Source organism: Geotrypetes seraphini, chromosome 9 (assembly GCF_902459505.1).
Source record: "Geotrypetes seraphini chromosome 9, aGeoSer1.1, whole genome shotgun sequence".
Classification (NCBI taxonomy): Eukaryota; Metazoa; Chordata; class Amphibia; order Gymnophiona; family Dermophiidae; genus Geotrypetes; species Geotrypetes seraphini.
In genome coordinates, this window is record NC_047092.1 from 29345819 (window position 1) to 29368368 (window position 22550).

At 41.8% G+C, this 22550-nt stretch overlaps 1 protein-coding gene across 2 annotated transcripts in view; it reads left to right on the top strand.

The window, feature by feature from the left end:
• The first annotated feature begins 3184 nt into the window (after window positions 1-3184).
• The window catches only part of SLC13A1 (solute carrier family 13 member 1), a 90485-nt gene continuing 71119 nt past the window's right edge, over window positions 3185-22550 (top strand). The window contains exons 1-2 of one of the 2 annotated variants that reach the window (XM_033958733.1): window positions 3185-3464; window positions 22169-22297. In XM_033958733.1, the coding sequence (XP_033814624.1) occupies window positions 3366-3464; window positions 22169-22297 (228 nt within the window). In that variant the 5' untranslated portion in view covers window positions 3185-3365. The remainder of the gene's footprint in view (window positions 3465-22168; window positions 22298-22550) is intronic. The other variant, XM_033958732.1, reaches the window with a different exon arrangement.

Below are 22550 nucleotides of genomic sequence, written 5' to 3' on the forward strand. Positions count from 1 at the left end.
TGAGCGCTTAAGAGCAGTGATTCTGTAAGAAGACGCCTAACACATAGCCACACCCACGCCTAACATGCATAGCGCCTATTTTTTTGAAGGCTGCCTAAATTTTTAGAGGCGCCTTGTTACAGAATCGCGTTTTTCTTGATCGGCACCTATGTTTCAATCGGTGCTGATTAAAAAGCTTAATTGGGCTTGTTATTCAGTTTAGTTAGGCGCCTATCTAGATGGGCACCTCTGAAATAGGTGCCTAACTTTAGGCGCTGGTCACAGAATTTGGGCCTTAATCCTTCAGTGCCCACCTGCTTTGAATGTCAAAGCCACGAAAAGGCAGTAGACAAGTCCCCACTTTCTTCCCCTTAAGTGACTTGCTCAGGGATGCAAGGAGTGGCTCTGGGCTTGAACCCACAATTTTAGGCCGCTGACGCAGCAGTTCTAACCACTAGGCCACTCCTCCAGGGTAAGAGAGGTTCAGATCCAGTGGTACTTTAACAAAGGCTCTGCTTTTCCACACAAAAAAGTGGCCATTTTACAGAGGAACGCATTGAAAACCACGAATGGGACTCGGCAGCTTCAAGTTTCAAGTTTATTTGTTATTCGATGTACATATAATAAAATAGATTTCTAAAATGTACATAATCTAGACAAAAACATTAACAAGGGAATAAAATCATCAAAACAAATTAATTAAAACAAACGAATTAAAACAAAACAAGCATACAATAGGACAGGAGGGGAAGAAATACAATTTTAGACAGGAAAGAATCGACAATTAAAGGTAAAACAAAATAGGAATGGGAGGACAAATAAGTAATTAAAGATAAAAATACATAAAAGAGCATATAATGAAAGAGCAATTAACATTTCAATTAAATATTGAATGCATCTTTAAAAAGAAAGCTCTTAAGTTGGCTCTTAAATTTTTCCAGATTCTTCTCCTCTCTTAAATATAGCGGGAGTGAATTCCATGTTTGTGGCGCCGTTACAGTAAAAATAAATTGCCTTCGAGTGTTAATAATTTTAAGAGTAGGAATGACCAACAAAAGTTGGTCATTAGATCTTAAAAATTTGGGAGAATTATATGGTATTAAGGCTTTATAAATAAAAGCAGGGGTTTTATATAATAAAGATTTAAATGTAAGTAAAGATAATTTGTATAAAATACGATGTGGGAAACTGCATTTTGAAGTAATGGAGTTGCATGTAGCGATGTCAGTATGCTTATAAGGAAGAAGCAATATCATGTAACTTCCACATGGAACAGTCCTGTTTTATACAGCAATTAGGCAGTAAGGCTGCAATGTTTATTGTTCTTCATTATAGAGGGGTAAATATAGAATGGGGATTAAGGACAATTACTCCCTTAATCCCTCATGTATAGACTTGGCTGAAAGAAGCACTTTAAAAAAAAAAAAATCTGATCTGTGGTAAAACCCAATTGGGAATTCCTCCCTCCCCCCCCCAAACAAATGCACATTTCCTTTGTAAAATTTTATAAGCATAGATTTTTGTCACACCCAGATCCTGTCTAAACTGCACCCCTTCAAGGTCTCTGCGTGGCACGAATCTCCATGTGCAATGAATGGCTTTCTAAAATTGTCACTTACATGTATATTCTGCAACTACTTATGCATGGCTAAGTTTCTGAAAGGAAAGCCTTAGTTGACTGTGCTCATTGGCTTTGGCGTTTGGGTATTTGTGGCTTAAGGGTCAAATAAGTGAGTAACAAGTAATTCTACCGTGCAGGAACAATTCTGAGTCAATGCCAACAAACTTTGCTCTTTCAGTTGATATAAATGAGAGCTCTCACCTGCTCTGTATATTTACTTTATGTCACTTGTAAGCCCAAAAGCTAAGGAAGCAACTCCTGGATTTGGGCATTTTGCTGTCGCTGGAGAGCTCACAGTCTGAGGGTCAGATTCTCAAAATTTAAGGTTGCCTTTAACACGGTTGCTAAACCGGCTCCATTTTTAGCGGTAGATTATCAAAACATCTTACCGGGGTCTTATCCGAGCTTCCTAGCAGTCTCCGATTCTGCTATGCAAACGGACTCATCAATATTTAAAGAAGCACTCCGGTGGATTCTTCAACATCGCGAGTGTTTCTCCAAGCGAGGCGTTAGCTTTTGGCGAGCACAAATCGGCGACTGGTCCAGGGGTGCTAGTACTGTCCCGGCCCTGTGAAAAGCGCACCTCTGCCATGTGTTTTGACTGTGGCCAATGAAACAAAATAAAAATGATATGATTCACATAAATTACAGTCTTTTTTTTGGGGGGGGGGTGGACAAAAGCATGCTTCTTGAGCGCGTATATTATAGCCACGTCTTATGTGTTTCTGGCTGTGGTTCATAATAAAATTTGACATTAAAAACAAATTACAAGATTTATAGTAGTTGAATTATAGTATTTTAAATTTGGTTTTGCGACATGAGCGCTCAGTGACCACCGCTGCATGTGTCGCGCGTCTATGACGTGAGCATATATTATGCTGAAATAAGGCTCGCTTAGGCGTTGCTTTTTCCAGCCCGTGTGCACATTTACGCCACTTTCGTGGTGTATTCTGCGCATGTGCCGATCACTATCGCCAGTGACTCATCTCATGTAAATTTAGCGAACCTTCGCTGCTCTTCGGCAACCTCATTTGCATGCGCAGCTTTTTGAGAATCACTCGCCTTTTTTGAAATAGCTACAATAACGGCTGCGACAGCGGCCCATCGGTTTGTACCACAAAGTTTTGAGAATCTAGCCCTGAGTTTGCACTTGTGACAATAGAGAGTTAAGTTAACAGAGATTTTGGCAGTTGGAACCCAAGCACAGTACCGGATAAAGCTTTGGATTCTTGCCCAGAAATAGCTAAGAAGAAAAATAAAAATAAAAAAATTTAAAAAAAAATTTAAATTGAATCAGGTTGGGCAGACTGGATGGACCATTTGGGTCTTTATCTGCCGTCATCTACTATGTTACTATGTTACTAAGTGACTCGCCCAACCTCACAATTTGCTGCAAATATATTAGCTATGAACTGGGTTAACCCTGGTTCTCAGCCAACCATATTATCCATTAGTTTCTACAATATCTTACAAATTTAACCTTTCAAAAGGGAATTACAACAGCAAACTGGTAGCTTCATCTAAAAAAGATAGCAAATGTCTTAGCAAGTCATTTTATATAATTGCAAGATACTCTCCCGTTATCAAGAAATGGCAAAGATCCTAAAGCAATAAATATTTATGGTTAACTAAGCTTGGGGGGAAAAAAAAGGCAATCCATGGACTGAGGTGGAGAAACATTAATCAAGCTTAGCTATTTAAGAGCCACGAGACTTTTTTTGTGTGGACAGTTTTTGCAGGGACGTGGAGCTACCCATCTGCAGCCATGAGATCATTAATTCACCTCTGGACCTACCGTAAGCTGCTTGTCATTCTCCTCACTCCACTGCTTTTGCTTCCTTTGCCTCTACTCATCAGGACAAAGGTAAGTGAACCCACCTGTACCCAAGCCACGTTTCTACGAGGTCTTTCACTGACTTCAAGGAATTGTAAGTCTAACTTTCATCACTTTTAACAATGACAAAAGTGTAACCATATTATTTCTGGAGGTATTTTGGGTAACCTTAATATTCCCAGTTTTTAAAATGATTTTATTTTGAATACAGTATTTTTTTCTTTCATTTTTTTTAAAGAAATTTCTGTTTCTTTGACTAGACTTGGCAGAAAATAGACAGAGTTAACGCTTCAATCTGTCCAGTCTGTAAAAGAAATTATTCAAATTCAGGAAAATAAAACTTTTCCAGTGTCTTATTTAATAGTACTATGGTATCCCTACACAAATGGATAAATAATTATCCCCCTTTTGCAAAGCTGTGTCAGAGCAATTAGTGCCCCGGGCCGTAGAAGAAGGTCTATGATAAGAAGAACAAAACTCAATTTTGCTTGATCTGGTCATTTCCTCTGGCTGCATTTGGCCTCCTACTTAAAAGGAACAAGAGCCAAGATCTGGCACCACAAACCTTCATTTACTTTCTCTGGAAATTCCCCTCCCCCATTTCAATATTCCCTTCCCATTTTCTGTAGTCCAGACATTGCAACCACAGTCCTTGGCTCAGACTAAGCGCAAGGGCTCCTTGTGGAACCCTGCAATCATCGATCTTCAATCCATCTGCTAGGTGTCGTATGACTTCTTCCCCAGAGACTCTGAGGACGAAAGGCCCCTTTTTCAAAGCTGCGGTAGCGATTCTACCGCTTTATATGCACCGAAGCCCATTCAGCTCCTATGGGCTTTGGAGCATTTGCCACGGGAGAATCACTACTGTGGCTTTATATAAGGGGCCCCCAAATTCTATATATGGCACCCCGAAAATTATCGCCCAAAAAGTGCTATTCTATAAGCTGTGTTTAAAGTTAGGCACGGTTTACGGAATAGCACTTACACCTAGGGAAATTGACTAAGCTTAGGCACGGTCATTTGCACCAACAAAAACGTGGAGGTCCTAATTCTGTAATTATGTGTGCAATTTAAAGGAGTGCCCCCAATCGGCCCATTCTCCGCCCATTTCGGCACCCCCTTTTTTGACTCGCATGTGAAACTTAAGTGCAGATCCCATGCCTAAATTTATGTATATAGCCCTTAATTGATTCAAATTAACACCACTAAGTACTTCATAAAATGCCAGTTATCTGCATTAATTAGCTTCTAATTCAATTAAATTGCATGTGCAATTTTTATAGAATTAGTGGTGACTGTTGCCTTCACAGTATCTCTAGCCCTGGCCAACCTAAGGAGCAGACATCTAACGTATTGATAAAAGGCTGAAAAAAAGAATTGCTTGGTTGCTCTGGGCATGTGCACCATTCAGAATATCAGAGGGGAAAAATTAACGCTCAGGGTGATGATAATATAGTGAAAGACTGCAGAACGGAATGTACAAGGTGCAGGAATCTTTATTAAAAAACCATGCAAAATTGTAATCCTTAAGAAATGCCTCTCATATACATGCAGTCTTTTCCGTGTTTTTGGCGTTCACCTTTTACTGCAGACCTGTTGGATTTTTCTTTGTTTTATAATATAGTGAAATACATTTATCTAAATGTTCCTCTATAAGCTGCAAACTGTCATCTTGTGAAGCAGCAGTATATTATAAAATCATGTACTTAGTTACTAATGCTGGGTTTTATTAAGCAGCGTAAGAGCATTTCACCGCGGGCCGGTGAGGTAAATGCTCCGACGCTCATAGGAATTCAGTGAGTGTTGGAGCGATAAAATGTTCTTACGCTACTTAGTAAAAGAAGCCCTAAAGCAGTGATTCCCAACCCTGTCCTGGAGGAACACCAGGCCAATCGGGTTTTCAGGCTAGCCCTAATGAATATGCATGAGAGAGATTTGCATATGATGGAAGTGATAGGCATGCAAATTTATTCATTAGGGCTAGCCTGAAAACCCGATTGGCCTGGTGTTCCTCCAGGACAGGGTTGGGAACCACTGCCCTAAAGGAATAATTTTATAAGAGGGGCAACCTGTGTGTGAAGGCAAAGTAGGTGCCTGTTTGGAGCATATCTGCCTTCATAAAATACCAATATAGAGTCATATGTTTTGCTGGATTGCCTGTTTTCTGTTGTTTAACCCAGTGGTTCCCAACCCTGTCCTGGAGGAACACCATGCCAATTGGGTTTTCAGGCTAGCCCTAATGAATATGCATGAAGCAAATTTGCATGCCTATCACTTCCATCATATGCAAATCTCTCTCATGCATATTCATTAGGGCTAGCCTGAAAACCCGATTGGCCTGGTGTTCCTCCAGGACAGGGTTGGGAACCACTGGTTTAACCAACGCCAAAAAACAACACCCAAAGTTCCACAAAGAAGAGGAAGGTCCAAAGCAAAAAAAGAGCTAAACTAAAGCTTAACTTTGTCTACCGAGTCATCATTCTGAGAAGGCTCGACTCAGTTTATAGCAATTAAATAAACAGGAAATGATTTACAAATGATAAATAGAAAATAATAGCAAAATTTCAAAAGAATTAATTTTCAATATGTTTGGCAGAGTAGTTTTTAACGATTTATGGAACAATTGAAATGAACTGGAACTCCTTAAAAAAAGGGGAGATCATTCCAGAGTTGAGAGAGTTTAAAGACCAAAGATTGACTGAAGATCTTGACTCTTTTAATCCCTTTTTTAGAAGGAAGGGAGAGTTTAAATTGTTGGATCCCTCTTGCAAAGGAGAATCGGTAAACATTCCAAAATAAAGGAATAAGAGGATTAAAGATACCATGTAGAATTTTAAAAGAAATACAAGCGCATTTAAGTTGAATTCTAAAATAAACCGGGAGCCAATGAAGACTCTGAAGCAAAGGGGTCACATGGTCAAATTTACCAAAGATCAGCTTTGCAGCAGTATTCTGAATTAATTGTAATCTATGAAGACAAATTTTTGTAATGCCGAGGTAGATAGCGTTACAATAATCAAGATAATATAATTGATTGAACTAAGATAGAAAAATGACATTGATGAAAAAGATGTCTAACCTTCCTCAGCATTCGCAAACTAAAGAAGCTTTTCATGACCAAGGAATTTATTTGGTCCTTAAAGGAAAGAGAGGAATCAGAAAGGACACCCAATATCTTAGCAGAGAACTCAATTGGTAAGGAGGACCCAGATACCAGAGCTACAGTAGGAGGAAGACAGTCCAATCTTGGACCTAACCACAAAAACTTAGTTTTAGTTGTATTAAGCTTCATTTGGACAGATAAAGCCCAGACTTGAAGTTTGGAAATGAAAAGATTTACTTTGGAAACTAGATTGATAATATCTGGATCAATCTCAATCAATATAAAGATATCAGCCGCATAAGTGAATAAAGTTTCCCAAGCTGATAGCTTAAAGGTGTTCAGTGTGGTCATATAGAGATTGAATAAAATTGAAGAGAGTGGGGAGCCTTGAGGAACTCCACAGGGAGGCTGCCAGGAGTTGGAGATATCGCCTTCAATATTTACTGAATAGGAATGATATAGATGAAATTTAGAAAACCAATTCAAAACAACCTGATGGAGACCTATATCTGAAAGTAGCTTGATGACAAAATTTATTATATATAAAAAAATACATATATTCAGTAGAACCTTGGATTGCAAGTAACTTGGTTTGCAAGTGTTTTGCAAGACAAGCAAAACATTTTATTAAATTTTAACTTGATATACAAGCAAGGTCTTGCAATACAAGTACATACAGTATACATGCGTCACATCATCACAACTGAGCCAATGGTTCTTCTCTCTCTGATGCTGCGGGAGTGTAGTGACGGTTCTAAATGAGCGAGATCTTGCAATATGAGTATGAGTGGAGGGGCATAATAAAAAAAAAAGTCTAAGTCCCCTTTTGGCCTAGGCCCTAAACGCTGAAAGTAGAAGCAGGGAAAATGTCCATTCTCAAAAAAAACATTCAAAATGAGGGTTTTTTTGAGAATGGCCTACCTCTACGTTCAGCTGTTTAAACGCCCAGATCACCACTACGTCTACACTTACAACACATTATCAACCAAAAAACAGACTAAGTCCCAAATGCCCAAAACCAGACCTTTTAGGCGAAGGAGGGGCCAGTCCTTTGCCTAAGAGCTGGATTCTGTAACCGATGTTTGTCAAAAAGAACACTGGTTACAGAATCCACTCTCTCCCCCTCCTCCTCCCGAAACAATTGCGGCAGGAGAGATGGCTATCGCCCTTGCCGCGATGGCGATTGCCCGAACTGCTGCCAACCACGGCACTTCAGGGTGAGGATTGTGGCAGGAGAGATGAGGCATCTCCCCTGTCGCGATCCTCCCCCCCGAAGTGCCGCGGTTGGCGCAGTTCAGGGGATCCCTATCGCAGCAAGAGAGATAGCCAATCTCTCCTGCCAAGACACAACCCCTCCACTAAAATACGGGCAGGATGAACCCCCCCCCGATTGGATATGGGCAGGAGGGAGCCCAACCCCTCCTGCCCCGATGAACCCCCACCCCTGAACCGATACGGACAGGAGGGAGCCTAACCTCTCCTGCCCTGATGATCCCTCACCCCCCAATCGAATTTGGGCAGGAGGGAGCCCAACCCCTCCTGCCCACAATGAAGCCCCTCCACAACCGTACCCCCTGAACCCCCAATCACCCCCATGAACCCTGCGATACCCCCCACCTGGCAACCCAGCGACACCCCACTCCCAACAACCCCCCTTACCTAAAATCCATTGGACGGACGTACAGGTCCCAAGCCCGTCCGCCTGGCAGGCTTGCCATCCGCCGAGAAAGAACGCTGATAAAGAGCTCCTTTATGAACCCTTAAAAAAGCCCTTTTGGGCGAAACGGGCCCTTTCGGAGCATGCTAGAGACACTGCATTAAAAGGATAAGTAAAAAAAGAAATATATGCTGTTTAGTCTTTATTTTTGAAAAGTGATAGAAAGCAACACAGCAGTAAGCACATAAGATACACTTTTATTAGGAAGCAATCAGATGAGCCAAAGCTGGACCTTCACAAATATTGTGTACAATTATAGCTTTGAAGACCTTATTGCCATCCTGTGATTGAACACGAACCAGTGAGGTGTATGATTGTCGTGGTTGTTTCCAGTTTGCCTCACTCTTTCATCTTCTACATCCTTTTAGTGATTATAAGGTCACCAAAAGGATACTTGGGGTTCCAGGGGTGGAGGGGATGTAGGTAGAGTGCTTCAATTAGGGGGCATGGTTCAGACCCAAGTCACCCATCACAATGGTCCTATGAGGTTGGAGAGGGGGGAGTGTTCAAGGTTTGGAGAAATTGGGGCGGGATTTGGGTTGGGGGATGATAGGACTACATCCTGTCTAGGAGTTCTAAACAAAGATTCTAATCCATTGTTCTCTTTTCTTGTGTCTGTTTATTGAATTTATCAATAAAAAGTGTTTCGAATAAAATACTAGCATAACCTGGTGAAAAAGAGCAGCAAGATTGGAGGCACAGACATTTATACTGGCTTGGCAGCTGGCATAAATCCACCCTACAAGACACCTGCATAAGCATAAATGCTGCTTTATCACTGTGCATACTTTTATGTACAATCCCTGGAGTAGCTGTATAAGATGTTTTACATGCAGAAAAGTTTACATACATTTCCTCCTAAAAGGTATTAATAGCTCTGCATATAAATTCAATGGCTTTATTAGCAATTTGACCTAATTTATATATATAACTTCTAGTCAGCAAATACACTGGCAAGCACTTCTGGACATGTGATGATGCAACTAAGTAGGTCACTAGTTCTGTCTGACAGATAGCATGATATCAACGAGTTCAGCAGGAATTCCCATAACTGGATCTCGGGCAGACTACAGGGAACTTAGGAGGACCAAGGAGGCCAAAAATATTTCTTTGTTTCAAATAGAAACTATAGTAGCCATTTGTTTAGCGTTAAGAGATTAGTTGAGGAGCAACAGCGGGAAATCCTCCGAAGCAGGTCAGGATGACCGAAACACTCCTCCTCCTCTTCCTATTAATTATTTCTATAGTGCTACCAGAGGCACGCTTTGCTGTACAGTTACAAAGAAGAAGACAGACAGACAGGATGTCATGGATACAATTAAGGGAGCAGTTAATCAGCTGGCTGGGTTGGTGGTCAGTGGAATAGGGTTATGGATTGACGGCTATATCAAAAAGGTGGGTTTTCAGTCTGCTTTTAAAGAAGGGAAGGGGCTTGGTGGACAAACTCAGGTAGCTTATTCCAGGCTAGACGAAAGGATGGAACTGGCAGTGGAGGAGAAGGGTACAGCTAAGAGCGGCTTATCTGAGGAACGGAGTTCTCTGGGAGGTGTATAAGGAGAGAGAAGAGAGGAGATATTGAGGGGCAGCAGAATGAACACACTTGTAGGTCAGCAGTAGGAGCTCGAACTGTGTGCGAAGGCGGATAGGGAGCCAGTGAAGTGATTTAAGGAGAGGGGTGACATGGGTGTAGCGAGGTTGGTAGAAGATGAGTCGTGCAGCAGAGTTTTGCACAGAGAGTGGTAGAGAACTGGAATGCTCTTCCGGAGTCTGTTATAAAGGAAAACACCCTCCAGGGATTCAAGACAAGGTTGGACAAGTTCCTGCTGAACCAGAACGAATGAATGCAGGTAGGGCTGGTCTCGGTTAGGGCACTGGTCTTTGACCTGGGGGCCGCCGCGTGAGTGGACTGCTGGGCGCGATGGACCACTGGTCTGACCCAGCAGCAGCTGTTCTTATGTTCTTATTGCAGGGGGGAGAGACAGAACTATGGGAAGCCAGTTAGAAGCAGATTGCAGTAATCCAAGCATGAGGTTACGAGAGCGAGGACAAGGGGCCGGGTAGTGTGCTCATGAGCGTCGGGAGATTGATATTTACTAGTGCTGGAGTCTGAGCAGACAGATAAGTGATTGCCACTTTTCTATTTGAAACAAAGAAGTGATATTTTTGAATTTGATATATGTGTGTATATTATAAGAGAGGAGGCAGGTAAGTGATTAGAAGCTCTATTAATTAGATTGGGATCTGAAATAACTGGATGTTATAAGAGATCCAGTGATCTGCTATATCAAAGCTATTCTGATGCCCTTTTCCCAGAAGAATTTTTGTATACAGTTGCTGTGTTTTCAGTAAACTGCACATTCCATTTAAGATGGTTTTCCAAGTTATTGCTCTGTCCTTCTTTGGAAGAGTTAATGAATTGTGTGTGTGTGTGGGGGGGGGGGTAACTTTATGGTCCTCTTACATGTTTTGTAACTGACAGCTGGGATACATCCTTGGCAGGGTTTCAAGGAAGAATTGGGAAACAGGATGGACCAATTCATCTCATTTGTCATCTTCTGCAACCATTTCTTCCCACACCATTGTCCTATGGAGTTTTAGTTATGTTCATCCGTTGCTTTAGTTTACTAAAATTCATGCATACTGGTACACAATACATACCACATTCATTAGCTTTCACTGCACTGCTAACATATCTCCAGAAACATTGGACTGAAGAAAAAGCTTGCTTGTCATGCAGTGGTTGCACATTAACTTGCCAATAAAGTAGGTAGAAAAATACAATTACTTTACCCATGAGTCTTAGCTTTGTTACTGAAGGTTGAGTAGACACATGGCATCCTTTACCATCCCACCCACTTCGCTCCCTTCAACAAAATCTCACAATTCGGCCTGTACTAGAGATCTGCACGGGAACGGGGATCGCGGGAATCCCTCGGGTCCCACAGGGGTCCTGCAGGAATCCCCCCTTAACCCACGGGACTTCCACGGGGACCCCCCTCTAGCTAACGGGACTCCCACGGGGATGGAAGGCTTTGGATGCAGGGTTCACCCATATAATATAATGGACACGTGAGCCTTAGTAAAAGAGGGGGTTTATAAGTTAATTACCTGAATAGAAAACAAAAAAAAGGGTTCCACCAAAGAGATTCTACAAGGAAAACAGCAGCGCAAACACAAAAGAAACTGTGGAATTAATGATCCTGTCAGAAGTAATTGCTGCTTTTTATGGGGACGGGCGGGGATGGAGGTAATTCCTTGCGGGGACAGGTGGGGATGGAGAGGATCCTGATGGGGACAGGTGGGGATGGAGAGGATCCTGGCGGGGACGGACGGGGATGGGTGGGATTTCTGTCCCCGCGCAACTCTCTAGCCTGTACGAGATATTACATATGCATCCATCAGAGAACGGATCTTCTTGGTTAATGGTCTACAGCTTTGGAACGCCCTCTGAAATCACATTAGACTTGAGCCTAATCTTGAACGTCTTAAATCCCTTTTAAAACGTTTCTTATTCTCTGACGCATTTGGTTAACAGCCCTCTTACTCTTTCCACATCATTCATGTAGAATCCAGTGGTGATCAATATGGATTTAGAAGCACTCCTGACCTTCTACTATATTTTACATATCTTTACTATTGATTATGCAGTTCCATTTCTCACCACTCTTTCCTACTTCAATTTAATTCTATTATATTACTTTAATGAAATGCAAATCACATAGATGCTTAATCCCATGCAGAATATCAAACATTAAATGCACTTGGAAACTTGCAAAGAATTCTCCATTTCTATTAAGAATGCTTTCTTTTTCTATCTGGAAATATAGGCCAACAGACAAGTTTTAGGTGATACCTTTTATATGAATAACATACTACATTTGTGATTCATTTGCAAAACTTAAAGCCCATGACATTCTGAGAATTAGAGCAATACAATGGAACCTCCCCCCCTTAATGCTTACATGCTAGTGAGTCACTCAAACATAGATGATCACTTGCTTCTCAATTATGGACAACTGTTAGTGAATTTATATGCTCAGAGAAATGGAGGTGATAACAGGGAAACCCCAACACTACCACCTCACCGCCCAATCATCGCATAATTCAGAAAACTAGTTGTGAAGCTTATCACTATTATAAATGTTTGCATTTGTGCTGAGAGCTACATTGTTGCAAAAATAATAAAACATTACGTTATCGGTCTGAAACTGCAAACTTATCTGTAGCTTGCGGGTTCCGACGTGACACGTTTCGTTCCTGACTTAGGGAACCGAAAGAGAGTTTGCAAGAATTCAAAGCGTGTGGGCGCGGTAAAACTCTGAAAATACAAAACATTAAAAAGTAATTACTTTATTTGTACTGTAACAAACTTAAAACCTTAACTAGTTAGAAAATGTTTAAAAGAAATTTAAGGCTACAAATGGCACTTACCAAACCTACAAATTACTTCAAACATATCAACTCAATCAGAGCGATCCTAATTTAACATTTACACTCAATTCTAATACTCGGACTTTACCTTTTTTGGACATCAATATCACTTTAAGTGAGGGTAGATTTCATACTACAATTTATAGAAAATCCACTGATCGAAACAATTTGTTACGATATGAGAGTCATCATCCAAAGCATTTAAGGGACAATATCCCCACAGGACAATTTTTAAGGTTACGCCGTTTATGCTCCTCCCATAATGATTTTGTAAATAAGGCAGAAGATATGAGAGAACGTTTCACAGAAAGAGGTTACCCCGACAAAGTTATCAAGAAAGCATACAAAAGAGCACTGTATGCTCAACGAGATGTCCTCTTTACCTCTAACACAATACATCCAGTGAAGCTTCCACCATATGCGTAGTGCCATACTCTCAGCATGCGTTTAAAATTAAACATATTAATTCACACTGGAATATTTTACAATATCATGATATTTTCCAAGAGCCTCCTAGGTTCGCTTATTCTCGTGGCCGTAATTTGAAACAGCATCTAACCAGATCCCAATTTTGCTCAGAGATAGATCCAGGGGGTGCATTCTCCATGTTCATCATGCAAAGCATGTCAATACATATCTTTACAAGATATGGCTGTACCTGGATGGGTTCGCCGCCGAAAATCGATAATATCTACAGATTGCAGCACAAGCGGTGTCGTATACGTGATCCAGTGCCCGTGCAAATTACTATACATAGGTCATACTGTTAGGAGCATTCGTATCCATATTGGAGAACACATTAGTAGAATTTCCACTCAAGTACTTGAAGCTCCATTGACTCAGCACTGGTTGAAAGAGAATCATCAAGTGTCATCGTTACATTTCTCTATTTTGGAATTCCTCAGATTACTCCGAGGGGGTAATTTGAAAGCGAGGCTCCATGTCAAGGAACAGAGCCGGATTTTTAAGCTAGATACACTTCATCCAAAAGGTCTTAACAGCGAAACTGAGTGGCGAGCATTTTTATAAAGTAGTTTATTATTCTTTTTACTAGTCTTATAGCTCGTTACATTAACGGGTGCTAGAATATATGTGTGTGTGTCTGTCTTTATTTCTTTCTCTTTCTCTCCTTAGCCGCTTTCTGTATTTCTGTCTTTCTTTCTGTCTTTCTTTTTCCTTGGCTGTCCACTACCATCCCGCACCCCTCCTGACCCGACTCCCGCTGTCTTTCTTTCTGTCTGTCTCTGTCCCTGGCCCCCTTTGTCTGTTTGTCTTTCTGTATATGTCCCTGGCCCTGTGTCTTTCTTCTTTTCTTTCTGTCTCCCTTCCTCCCTCTGTCTGTCTGTCAAAAGCAGCATTCCCTCTCCCCATACCAGTTCCCTGTGCACCTGCCCCTGTGTCTTTCTTCTTGTCTTTCTGTCTCCCTTCCTCCCTCTGTCTGTGCAAAGCAGCATTCCCTCCCCCTTCCATTTCCCTCCCCCCACACCAGTTCCCTGTACAGCAGCATTAGCATTTCCTCTACCCTCTTTCCCTTCCCACAGTGGCGACTACAAACGCGGGTCCAAGTCATTTGCCGCCGCCCCCCCTTCCGTTCCCGCGGGCCCGACTGGCGATTTAAGCAGCATGTACATCAGTGTTCACATGCTGCTTCTGGTCCTACTGCCCTGATTTACTCAGGCACGTCCGGAGCAAATCGGGGCAGTAGAAGGGCCCGAAGCAGCGTGTGAAGACTGATGCATACGCTGCTTAAATCGCCAGTCGTGCCCGCGGGAACGGAAAGGGGGGGGGGGGGCGGCGGCAAATGAGTCGGGTCCCGGGCAGCGGAAAGTTGCTGGGCTCTGCAGGCCTCCCCACCCCACCATCCTAACATCAAACTGATACCTGAGGCCGGCCACCACCACCACCACTTCCGCAGCTCGCTCGCGCTTCGGCCGGTAAGTGGAGAGCAGGGAAGCTTTTGTGATGCGCAAACACGCAGCAGTAGGACGGACCAGAAGCCGCGCATGCGCACTTCCTATGTGTCGCTACAGCTCACGGAAAAGCGGCACACACTTAGGAACTGCGCATGCGCGGCCTAGCATTTTATTATATTAGATAAAAGCATTCGTATGCAAATTTCAATTTTTCATTCGTGACAGTCCTTTTAAAAGCTATCACGTATTGTCGTGTGGTTCCCTGATAGGTCGATAGTCCCCTGCACCACTACACAATGACGCACGGGAGCTTTAAAAACTTTACGGTGTCAGTGTAGTAGCTAACACGGTATGAGGAGGCAGTCAAACAAGCTGATATGTTTGAAGTAATTTGTAGGTTTGGTAAGTGCCATTCGTAGCCTTAAATTTCTTTTAAACATTTTCTAACTAGTTAAGGTTTTAAGTTTGTTACAGTACAAATAAAGTAATTACTTTTTAATATTTTGTATTTTCAGAGTTTTACCGCGCCCTTACGCTTTGAATTCTTGCAAACTCTCTTTCAGTTCCCTGAGGCAGGAACGAAACGTGTCACGTCGGAACCCGCAAGCTACAGATAAGTTTGCAGTTTCAGACCGATAACGTAATGTTTATTATTTTTGCAACAATGTAGCTCTCAGCACCAATGCAAACATTTAAGTGATAAGCTTCACAACTAGTTTTCTGAATTATGCGATGATTGGGCGGTGAGGTGTTGGGGTTTCCCTGTTATCACCTCCATTTCTCTGAGCATATAAATTCGCTAACAGTTGTACATAATTGAGAAGCAAGTGATCATCTACGTTGGAGTGATTATATTATATTGTTTTTGTCATCCATATTATCACTCAACTCTCGACTTTTTAGAGAGGTTCTTGCCCCATTTTTGTTCGTTTGACTGGGTACATGCTAATGAGGGCATAGTGAAATCTAGAAACAAAAATGCGGGGAACTATAAACATCAGAGGTAATATTTGATCTTCATAGGTCAAAAATGAAATAAACTAAAAGAAGTCACTATACACATAAATGCTAAATATTAACCACGAGTCATCATACATTAAATGAGAGTGTAATGACTTTCTGCAGGAGTTGATATCAGGAGTTTGGAGATCATTAGAGTAAACTATTAACTTATGTTTAATAATCTACCTGAACTTCTAGACGTTAAGTTATATTTTAATTTTCTGGAAGTCTGTAAAATTTGAAAGTACTGTACTTTCATGTTAATTTTTAAAAGAAAAAGAAAGATTTCTAGAAGTCATGTTTCTCTTCGTTCTTTCAATGACAGCATAAAAACATGAGATTGGCTCATTCAGTCTGCACAGTTAAAGAGTCTTCCATTATGGTTAGATAAGCATACAATATTCATATGCAACCCAAACCAGTCTTTCCACATGTCTCGATAGTTCAACACTCTTCCTACCATTGCTCTCCGAATCAGTCTGAATACAGACCTCTACCACCTCCACTGGTAGCTATTTCAGGCTTTCATATTTTAGACTATGATTCTTGCAAGACCATCACTTAATTCACTGAAATACCTAGACAGCTGACCCACTTCCCTCCTTCCCCTCTCTTGCCCTTTCTCCCCATTGTTCCCACATCCCTTAAGTTAACTCAACTTGTACGTCAACTCAACTTGTATCCCACTAATCTTCTGTAAACCGCATAGAACTTAACGGTATTGCGGTATATAAACTGTTATTATTATTATTATTAATAATTCAATACCCATGTGGGTGCCCTTCCATTTGTTATCACCAAACCTTTTAATAATCCACTGAATCACTCAAGCAAACAATCCAAAATAACCAGTTTTTCCATGCAAACGTCAGGCAAAATGCACCAGTCTTCTCAAAAACCTGATTTAACCATATCTAGCATTGATAGGGTCTAATGGCTGCCACGTTCAAGTTATCCCAATTTGCTGCTTAAAGCTGGACGGAGTCTTACGATGGTTGTTGTGGTAATTGGCTTTCAGTAAAAGACCTCCTTAGACTGAGACTAACGGAAGTCCTGCTTAGTTCTATTTTTATTACTAAGAATAATTAATCGGCACCAATTAGTGCGGCGCTAAGCGTGAGTTAAGAGAAGACAAGAGACCAGCACCTGAGACCTATATGATTTGAAGAATAAAATGATGAGATAACAAAAGGTAGAAAAAAAATATTTATTTTCTATTTTGTGATTAGAATATATCAGATTTGAAATATGTATCCTGCTAGAGCTGGTGTTAGATATAACTGGGGACCGCAAAACCCAGGCCTTGCTTCTTTAGCTTCCAGCTTGCTTAGGGCTTTCTCTGACCAGGGGGCGATTGCCCTACTTGCATGCCCTAACACTATTTCTGCCATGTGTGACTGAAGTATTGATTTTTCTATGTAACATTCTGTAGTAATTTGGCTTGTTAAGTTTTCTCGATAGTGGAAGGGATATTTGGGAAGGGAAGGGGAGGAGAGAAAGGGGTTTTGTTGATCCTTGCTTTGTATTATTTGTGTTTATAAAATGACAATTGTACAGAATTTTGTCTCTTATACTTTAATAAATTAAGTTCATTATAAAATCATAACTATTCAAGGCTCGTGCAGATAGGATCAGATGGTTTGCGGGGACAGGGCAGGGACAGGGACCGATCACTTGGGAACAGGGCAGAGACAGGGACTGAGCTCACGAGGACGAGGACAAATTTTTTCCTGCATCAGTCTCTATTTTGGAGGGTTATGATGAGATGTGCACCTGGCACCCTTAATATGAATTTCAGAGCAATACCCTTTAAGGTGCCCCATTGCCCTGTTGGCATGTCTGTGTGGCCAGTCCATTAAAAATGCTGACTTCTCCTACATACAAATGGTTTCATTTGGACATTTTTTATTTGGATGTTTTGGCAAAAGAAAGTAGATGTGTAGCTGGACAAAACATCTAGCTGGGCCATTAAACAAAAAAGATGTCTTGCAGGTTCAAAAATGGACATTTTCACCACCCGTTGTTTGGATGTTTTTCTCAAAACGTCCAAAGTCATACTTATTTGTCGCCATCTCTTCCTTCCAATTGTGGGACACAGACCATTGAAAATGTCTCTCTTTATCGCCATCTCTTCCTGCCAATTGTGGGGCACAGACCATCGAAAATGTCCCTCTTTATCGCCATCTCTTCCTACCAATTGTGGGGCATAGACCATCAAAAATGTCCCTCTTTATCGCCATCTCTTCCTGACAATTGTGGGGCACAGACCATCGAAAATGTCCCTCTTTATCACCATCTCTTCCTGCCAATTGTGGGGCAAAGACCATCGAAAATGTCCCTCTTTATCGCCATCTCTTCCTGCCAATTGTGGGGCATAGACCATCAAAAATGTCCCTCTTTATCGCCATCTCTTCCTGACAATTGTGGGGCACAGACCATCGAAAATGTCCCTCTTTATCACCATCTCTTCCTGCCAATTGTGGGGCAAAGACCATCGAAAATGTCCCTCTTTATCGCCATCTCTTCCTACCAATTGTGGGGCATAGACCATCAAAAATGTCCCTCTTTATCGCCATCTCTTCCTGACAATTGTGGGGCACAGACCATCGAAAATGTCCCTCTTTATCACCATCTCTTCCTGCCAATTGTGGGGCAAAGACCATCGAAAATGTCCCTCTTTATCGCCATCTCTTCCTGCCAATTGTGGGGCGCAGACCATCAAAAATATCCCTTTTTATCGCCATCTCTTCCTGCCAATTTTGGGGCATAGACTGTAGAAGTCTGGGCGACCCTGGCCCTATTTCCCAGCCACAGGAGTTGCCACCGAAGCCCACTGCAACCTTGATCCTGATCTGTTTTTGCCATTACGGGGCCCAAACCACAGAAGTCTGCCTAGCCTTGGTTTTACTTCCCAACCTCTGCTGCCCCCGTCAAAGCTCACTCCAATTATGAGGTCATTTAGGGCTCCTTTTATCAAGCTGCGCTAGCGGGGTTAATGCGCGTGACTTTTCATCACGTGTTAACCCCTGCGCTGGCCTATAAACTACCGCCTGCTTAAGAGGAGGTGGTAGTGGCTAGCACGGCCGGCGGTTTAGCGCACAGTATTACACGTGTTAAACCACTACCACGCCTTTGTAAAAGGGGCCCTTAATGTTTCGCTGTGTTCATCCCACAAACTATTGAATCCCATCACTATTTCTGTCTTCACAACGTCTCATGAGTTAGCATTCCAGGCAACCACCTCCCTTTCTCAGAGTGCCTAAGTGAAAAGTCCACAAAGAAGCCTATTTTAAGCCTATTTTATAAAGGAAATATAAATGGTTATGTGTCTTGAGAAAATTGGCTCCTAGAACCAGCCTCTATGGTATGTAAATGAATATTTACACCTGCTTTGGTGTTCTACCATGTATGACATTTTATAACAATCACTGCTCCAATAAACTATGCCCTGGGAACTCCCACATGCAGGACATACATATGTGTACATTACCCCTCTTCTACAAAACCGCGTTAGCGGTTTTTAGTGCAGAGAGCCGGGCTGAATGGGCCTGCGCTGCTCCCGATGCTCATTGAGTTCCTATGAGCGTCGGGAGCAGCGCAGGCCATTCAGCTTGGCTCCCCGCGCTAGAAACTGCTAGCGCAGTTTCGTAGAAGAGGGAGATTGTCTTGTCACCACATATATTTACACATGTGAATACTGTGGTTAACTCTAGAAGAGGCCTTTCCTGTGTGTAAAAGTACCTTTAAATGCATAAAAGTTTACAAAATTACCCCAGGGCCATAAAACCAATTTTGCCTTCATATATGGACTCAGGTAGCAGTGAAAAAGGAGGTGGCAATTTTGTGGGATTTGTTTAGATTCAGAGCTCACAATGAGCAAACAGATTTTGAAATCTATTCAAGAGGGGGGAGGGGGACCGCGCAACTGCGCACCCTGTAGTGCAGGGGTAGACAATTCCGGTCCTCGAGAGCCGGAGCCAGGTCAGGTTTTCAGGATATCCACAATTTAATATGCATAAGATAGATTTGCATCTCAAGGAGGCAGTGCATGCAAATCCATCTCGTACATATTCATTGTGGATATCCTGAAAACCTGACTTGGCTCCGGCTCTCAAGGACCGGAATTGCCTACCCCTGCTGTAGAGATTGAAACCGTTATTAACACCATATGATTTCAGAAAGGTGGTGCAAGGCCTAATTTTACCAAAATTGGATTATTGTAATTCTCTATATTTGGGCTTGACAAAACCAAAGCTTAGGGCCTTACAGTTGTCAAACTGTAGATTGATCTGTGGCACCCCTAGAATGGCACACATCACTCCCATCTTAAAACAACTATACTGGCTACCTATAAAACAACAGGTGCACTATAAGGTAATGACCAAGTTGTATACAGGTTGGCCCCTGTCTGGTTTCAAACTTTGTGGGAGGTATATAGACCTAGAAGAGTATTGAAATCAGAGGGGGGCATGGAATTAATAGCGAACGTGGAAAGGGGAGTCCGTCTTGTAGCTACAAAATCCAGAATGTTTTCGTTGGCTGGGGTGTCCATGTGGAAAGCCTTGTCGGAAAATTTAAGATTATGTATTGACTGCATTCATTTTAAGAAATGATTAAAAACCCAGTGTTCAGTCCTCTGATTCTCCTCAGCCATTTTTCCTGAAAACTGCCTCAAACTGAAAGGCTTTCGCAGTATATAAATAAAGATTTATGTCACGTCTCTACCTGTAGCGGCAGCAGTGAATATTGCAAGCTATAATTTAAAGAAATTACAGTGGTGCCTCACACAACGAACTTAATTCGTTCCAGGAGCAAGTTTGTTATGCGAAAAGTTCGTTATGTGAAACGCGTTTTCCCATAACAATACATGTTAAAAAAAATAATTCGTTCTGCAGCATAAAATATGCTAAGATGACATAAAAAAAGATAAATTTGTCAAAATGGTGAAAATGGTGGTCTTGCTGAGGCCAAACTCTTTGACGAGGTCACACTGTTTTACCCCACATTCACTCCTTCTAATTATTTCCCGTTTCATTTCAACAGAAATCACCTTCCTGCTTTTTTTAGAAGCCATGATCTATAAAAAATATTAAGTTTATCTTAAAAGGACGACTGTATACAGTGAGAGAGGGCAGTTAAGCGCAGTGACTAACGACTGCCTGCAGTGCCTGCGCGGAAGGATGCAATACATCGGCAGCTCGGGCGACTTCGTTGTGTGAAATGAAGTTCGTTGTGTGAAACGAAGTTCGTTGTGTGAAGTTCGTTGTGTGAAACGAAGTTCGTTGTGTGAATCAAGACATGAAGTTCGTTGTGTGCAGCGTTCGTTGTGCGAGGCGTTCGTTATGCGAGGCACCACTGTATTACTAACCCAGCTGTCTGTAATTGCCTATATCTAGACAGCAGAGAAAGACGTATGTGATTTTTAGATATTATGTTTAGCATGATTGAAACCGTGGTTAGGATTTTATGTTGATAATGTAATGTTATGAATGTTTTATACTTGGAAACCGCTTAGAGTTTAGGCGGTATACAAAATTTTTAAATAAAAATTTAAAAATCTAGGAAATTTGACCTCCATACACTATGGTCCTCTTTTATGAAGTCGTTTAGCGTGGGCCGCTGCGGTAACAGCCCCAAAGCCCATAGAGATTTAAAGGGCTTTGGGGCTGTTGCCGCGTGGCAGCCACTAGCACGGCTCTGTAAAACAGGCCCTATAGATGATAAATATGGAATATCACAGGTGTGGGCATAAAACAAGAATCCTATCATTAAAATTCAATGACCAGTGGTTCTGCGATTTTTAATAAGCACATGAAATCAAGCTGGTATCATATAATGAAGCAGTGTTTCTGAACTCAGTCTTGGAGTACCCCCTTGCCAGTCAGGTTTATGAATGAATGAATGAATGAATATGTATAAACTTGATTTGCATGTACTGCCTCCATTATATGTAAATTTCTTTCCTGCATATTCATTGCGGATATCCTGAAAACCTGACTGGCAAGGGGTTACTCCAGGACCGAGTTGAGAAACACTGTAATAAGGGCAATTTATATTATAATTTATATTATAAGGGCAATTTATAAATCAAGAGCTAAATCTAGGCACCCCAATGCTGTGGTCTTAGTGATAATTAATTATATAATGGCATCTTGGTACGATAGAATACTAGCATAATGCTGCCATTGGTATGTCCATGTGTAGATGTGCCCTCTTATGCCAAGTCAATTGTAGCTGTAAGTTGGCATACCTAGGCATGCCAAATTATGTGTGTAGTGTATAGTATACTATAAACTAGGCTTGATATTCACCTGTCAGTGGGTATCTCCAACCCCAGCCCACTCAGAGCACAAAGGGCCTGATCTGGGAATTGAGCTTATGTCCTCCCTACCCCCAACCCCTTCGTGCCTTTCTGATAAGAATAATAGTGGGAAAAGGTTTAGCTGTTCACGGAAAAATACTGCCAATTTCTACATTGGTATATTACATTGTGTTTTCATGCGAGATCAAATCATTTATCTGCTACGAACCGTTAACATGGGGCTATTTTGCATTTTTTCCCCACTAGGAAGCAGAATGTGCCTATGTGCTGTTTGTCGTCGCCATCTTCTGGATCTCCGAAGCCCTGCCTCTGGCTGTGACGGCGTTTTTACCTGCTGTGATGTTCCCGTTATTTGGCATCATGAAATCCAAAGAGGTGAGCCGGTCTACTTGGGGGAAGGGCTGTGGCTCACTGGTTGAGCTGCCGCCTCTGCACCCAGAGGTTCCATTCTTCTTCTCTTATGGACACTAGGCACTACTCTTACTGCTGCTTTTTCACTATCATATGCTTAATACTTTACTTGGCTTTCATATTCTCCTTTCTAGATGCCCTGAATATCAGAATGGTATTCTTCTTCCTCTCCTTTCTAAATGGAACAAACATTTTTTTCCTTTCTTTGCTTGAAGTT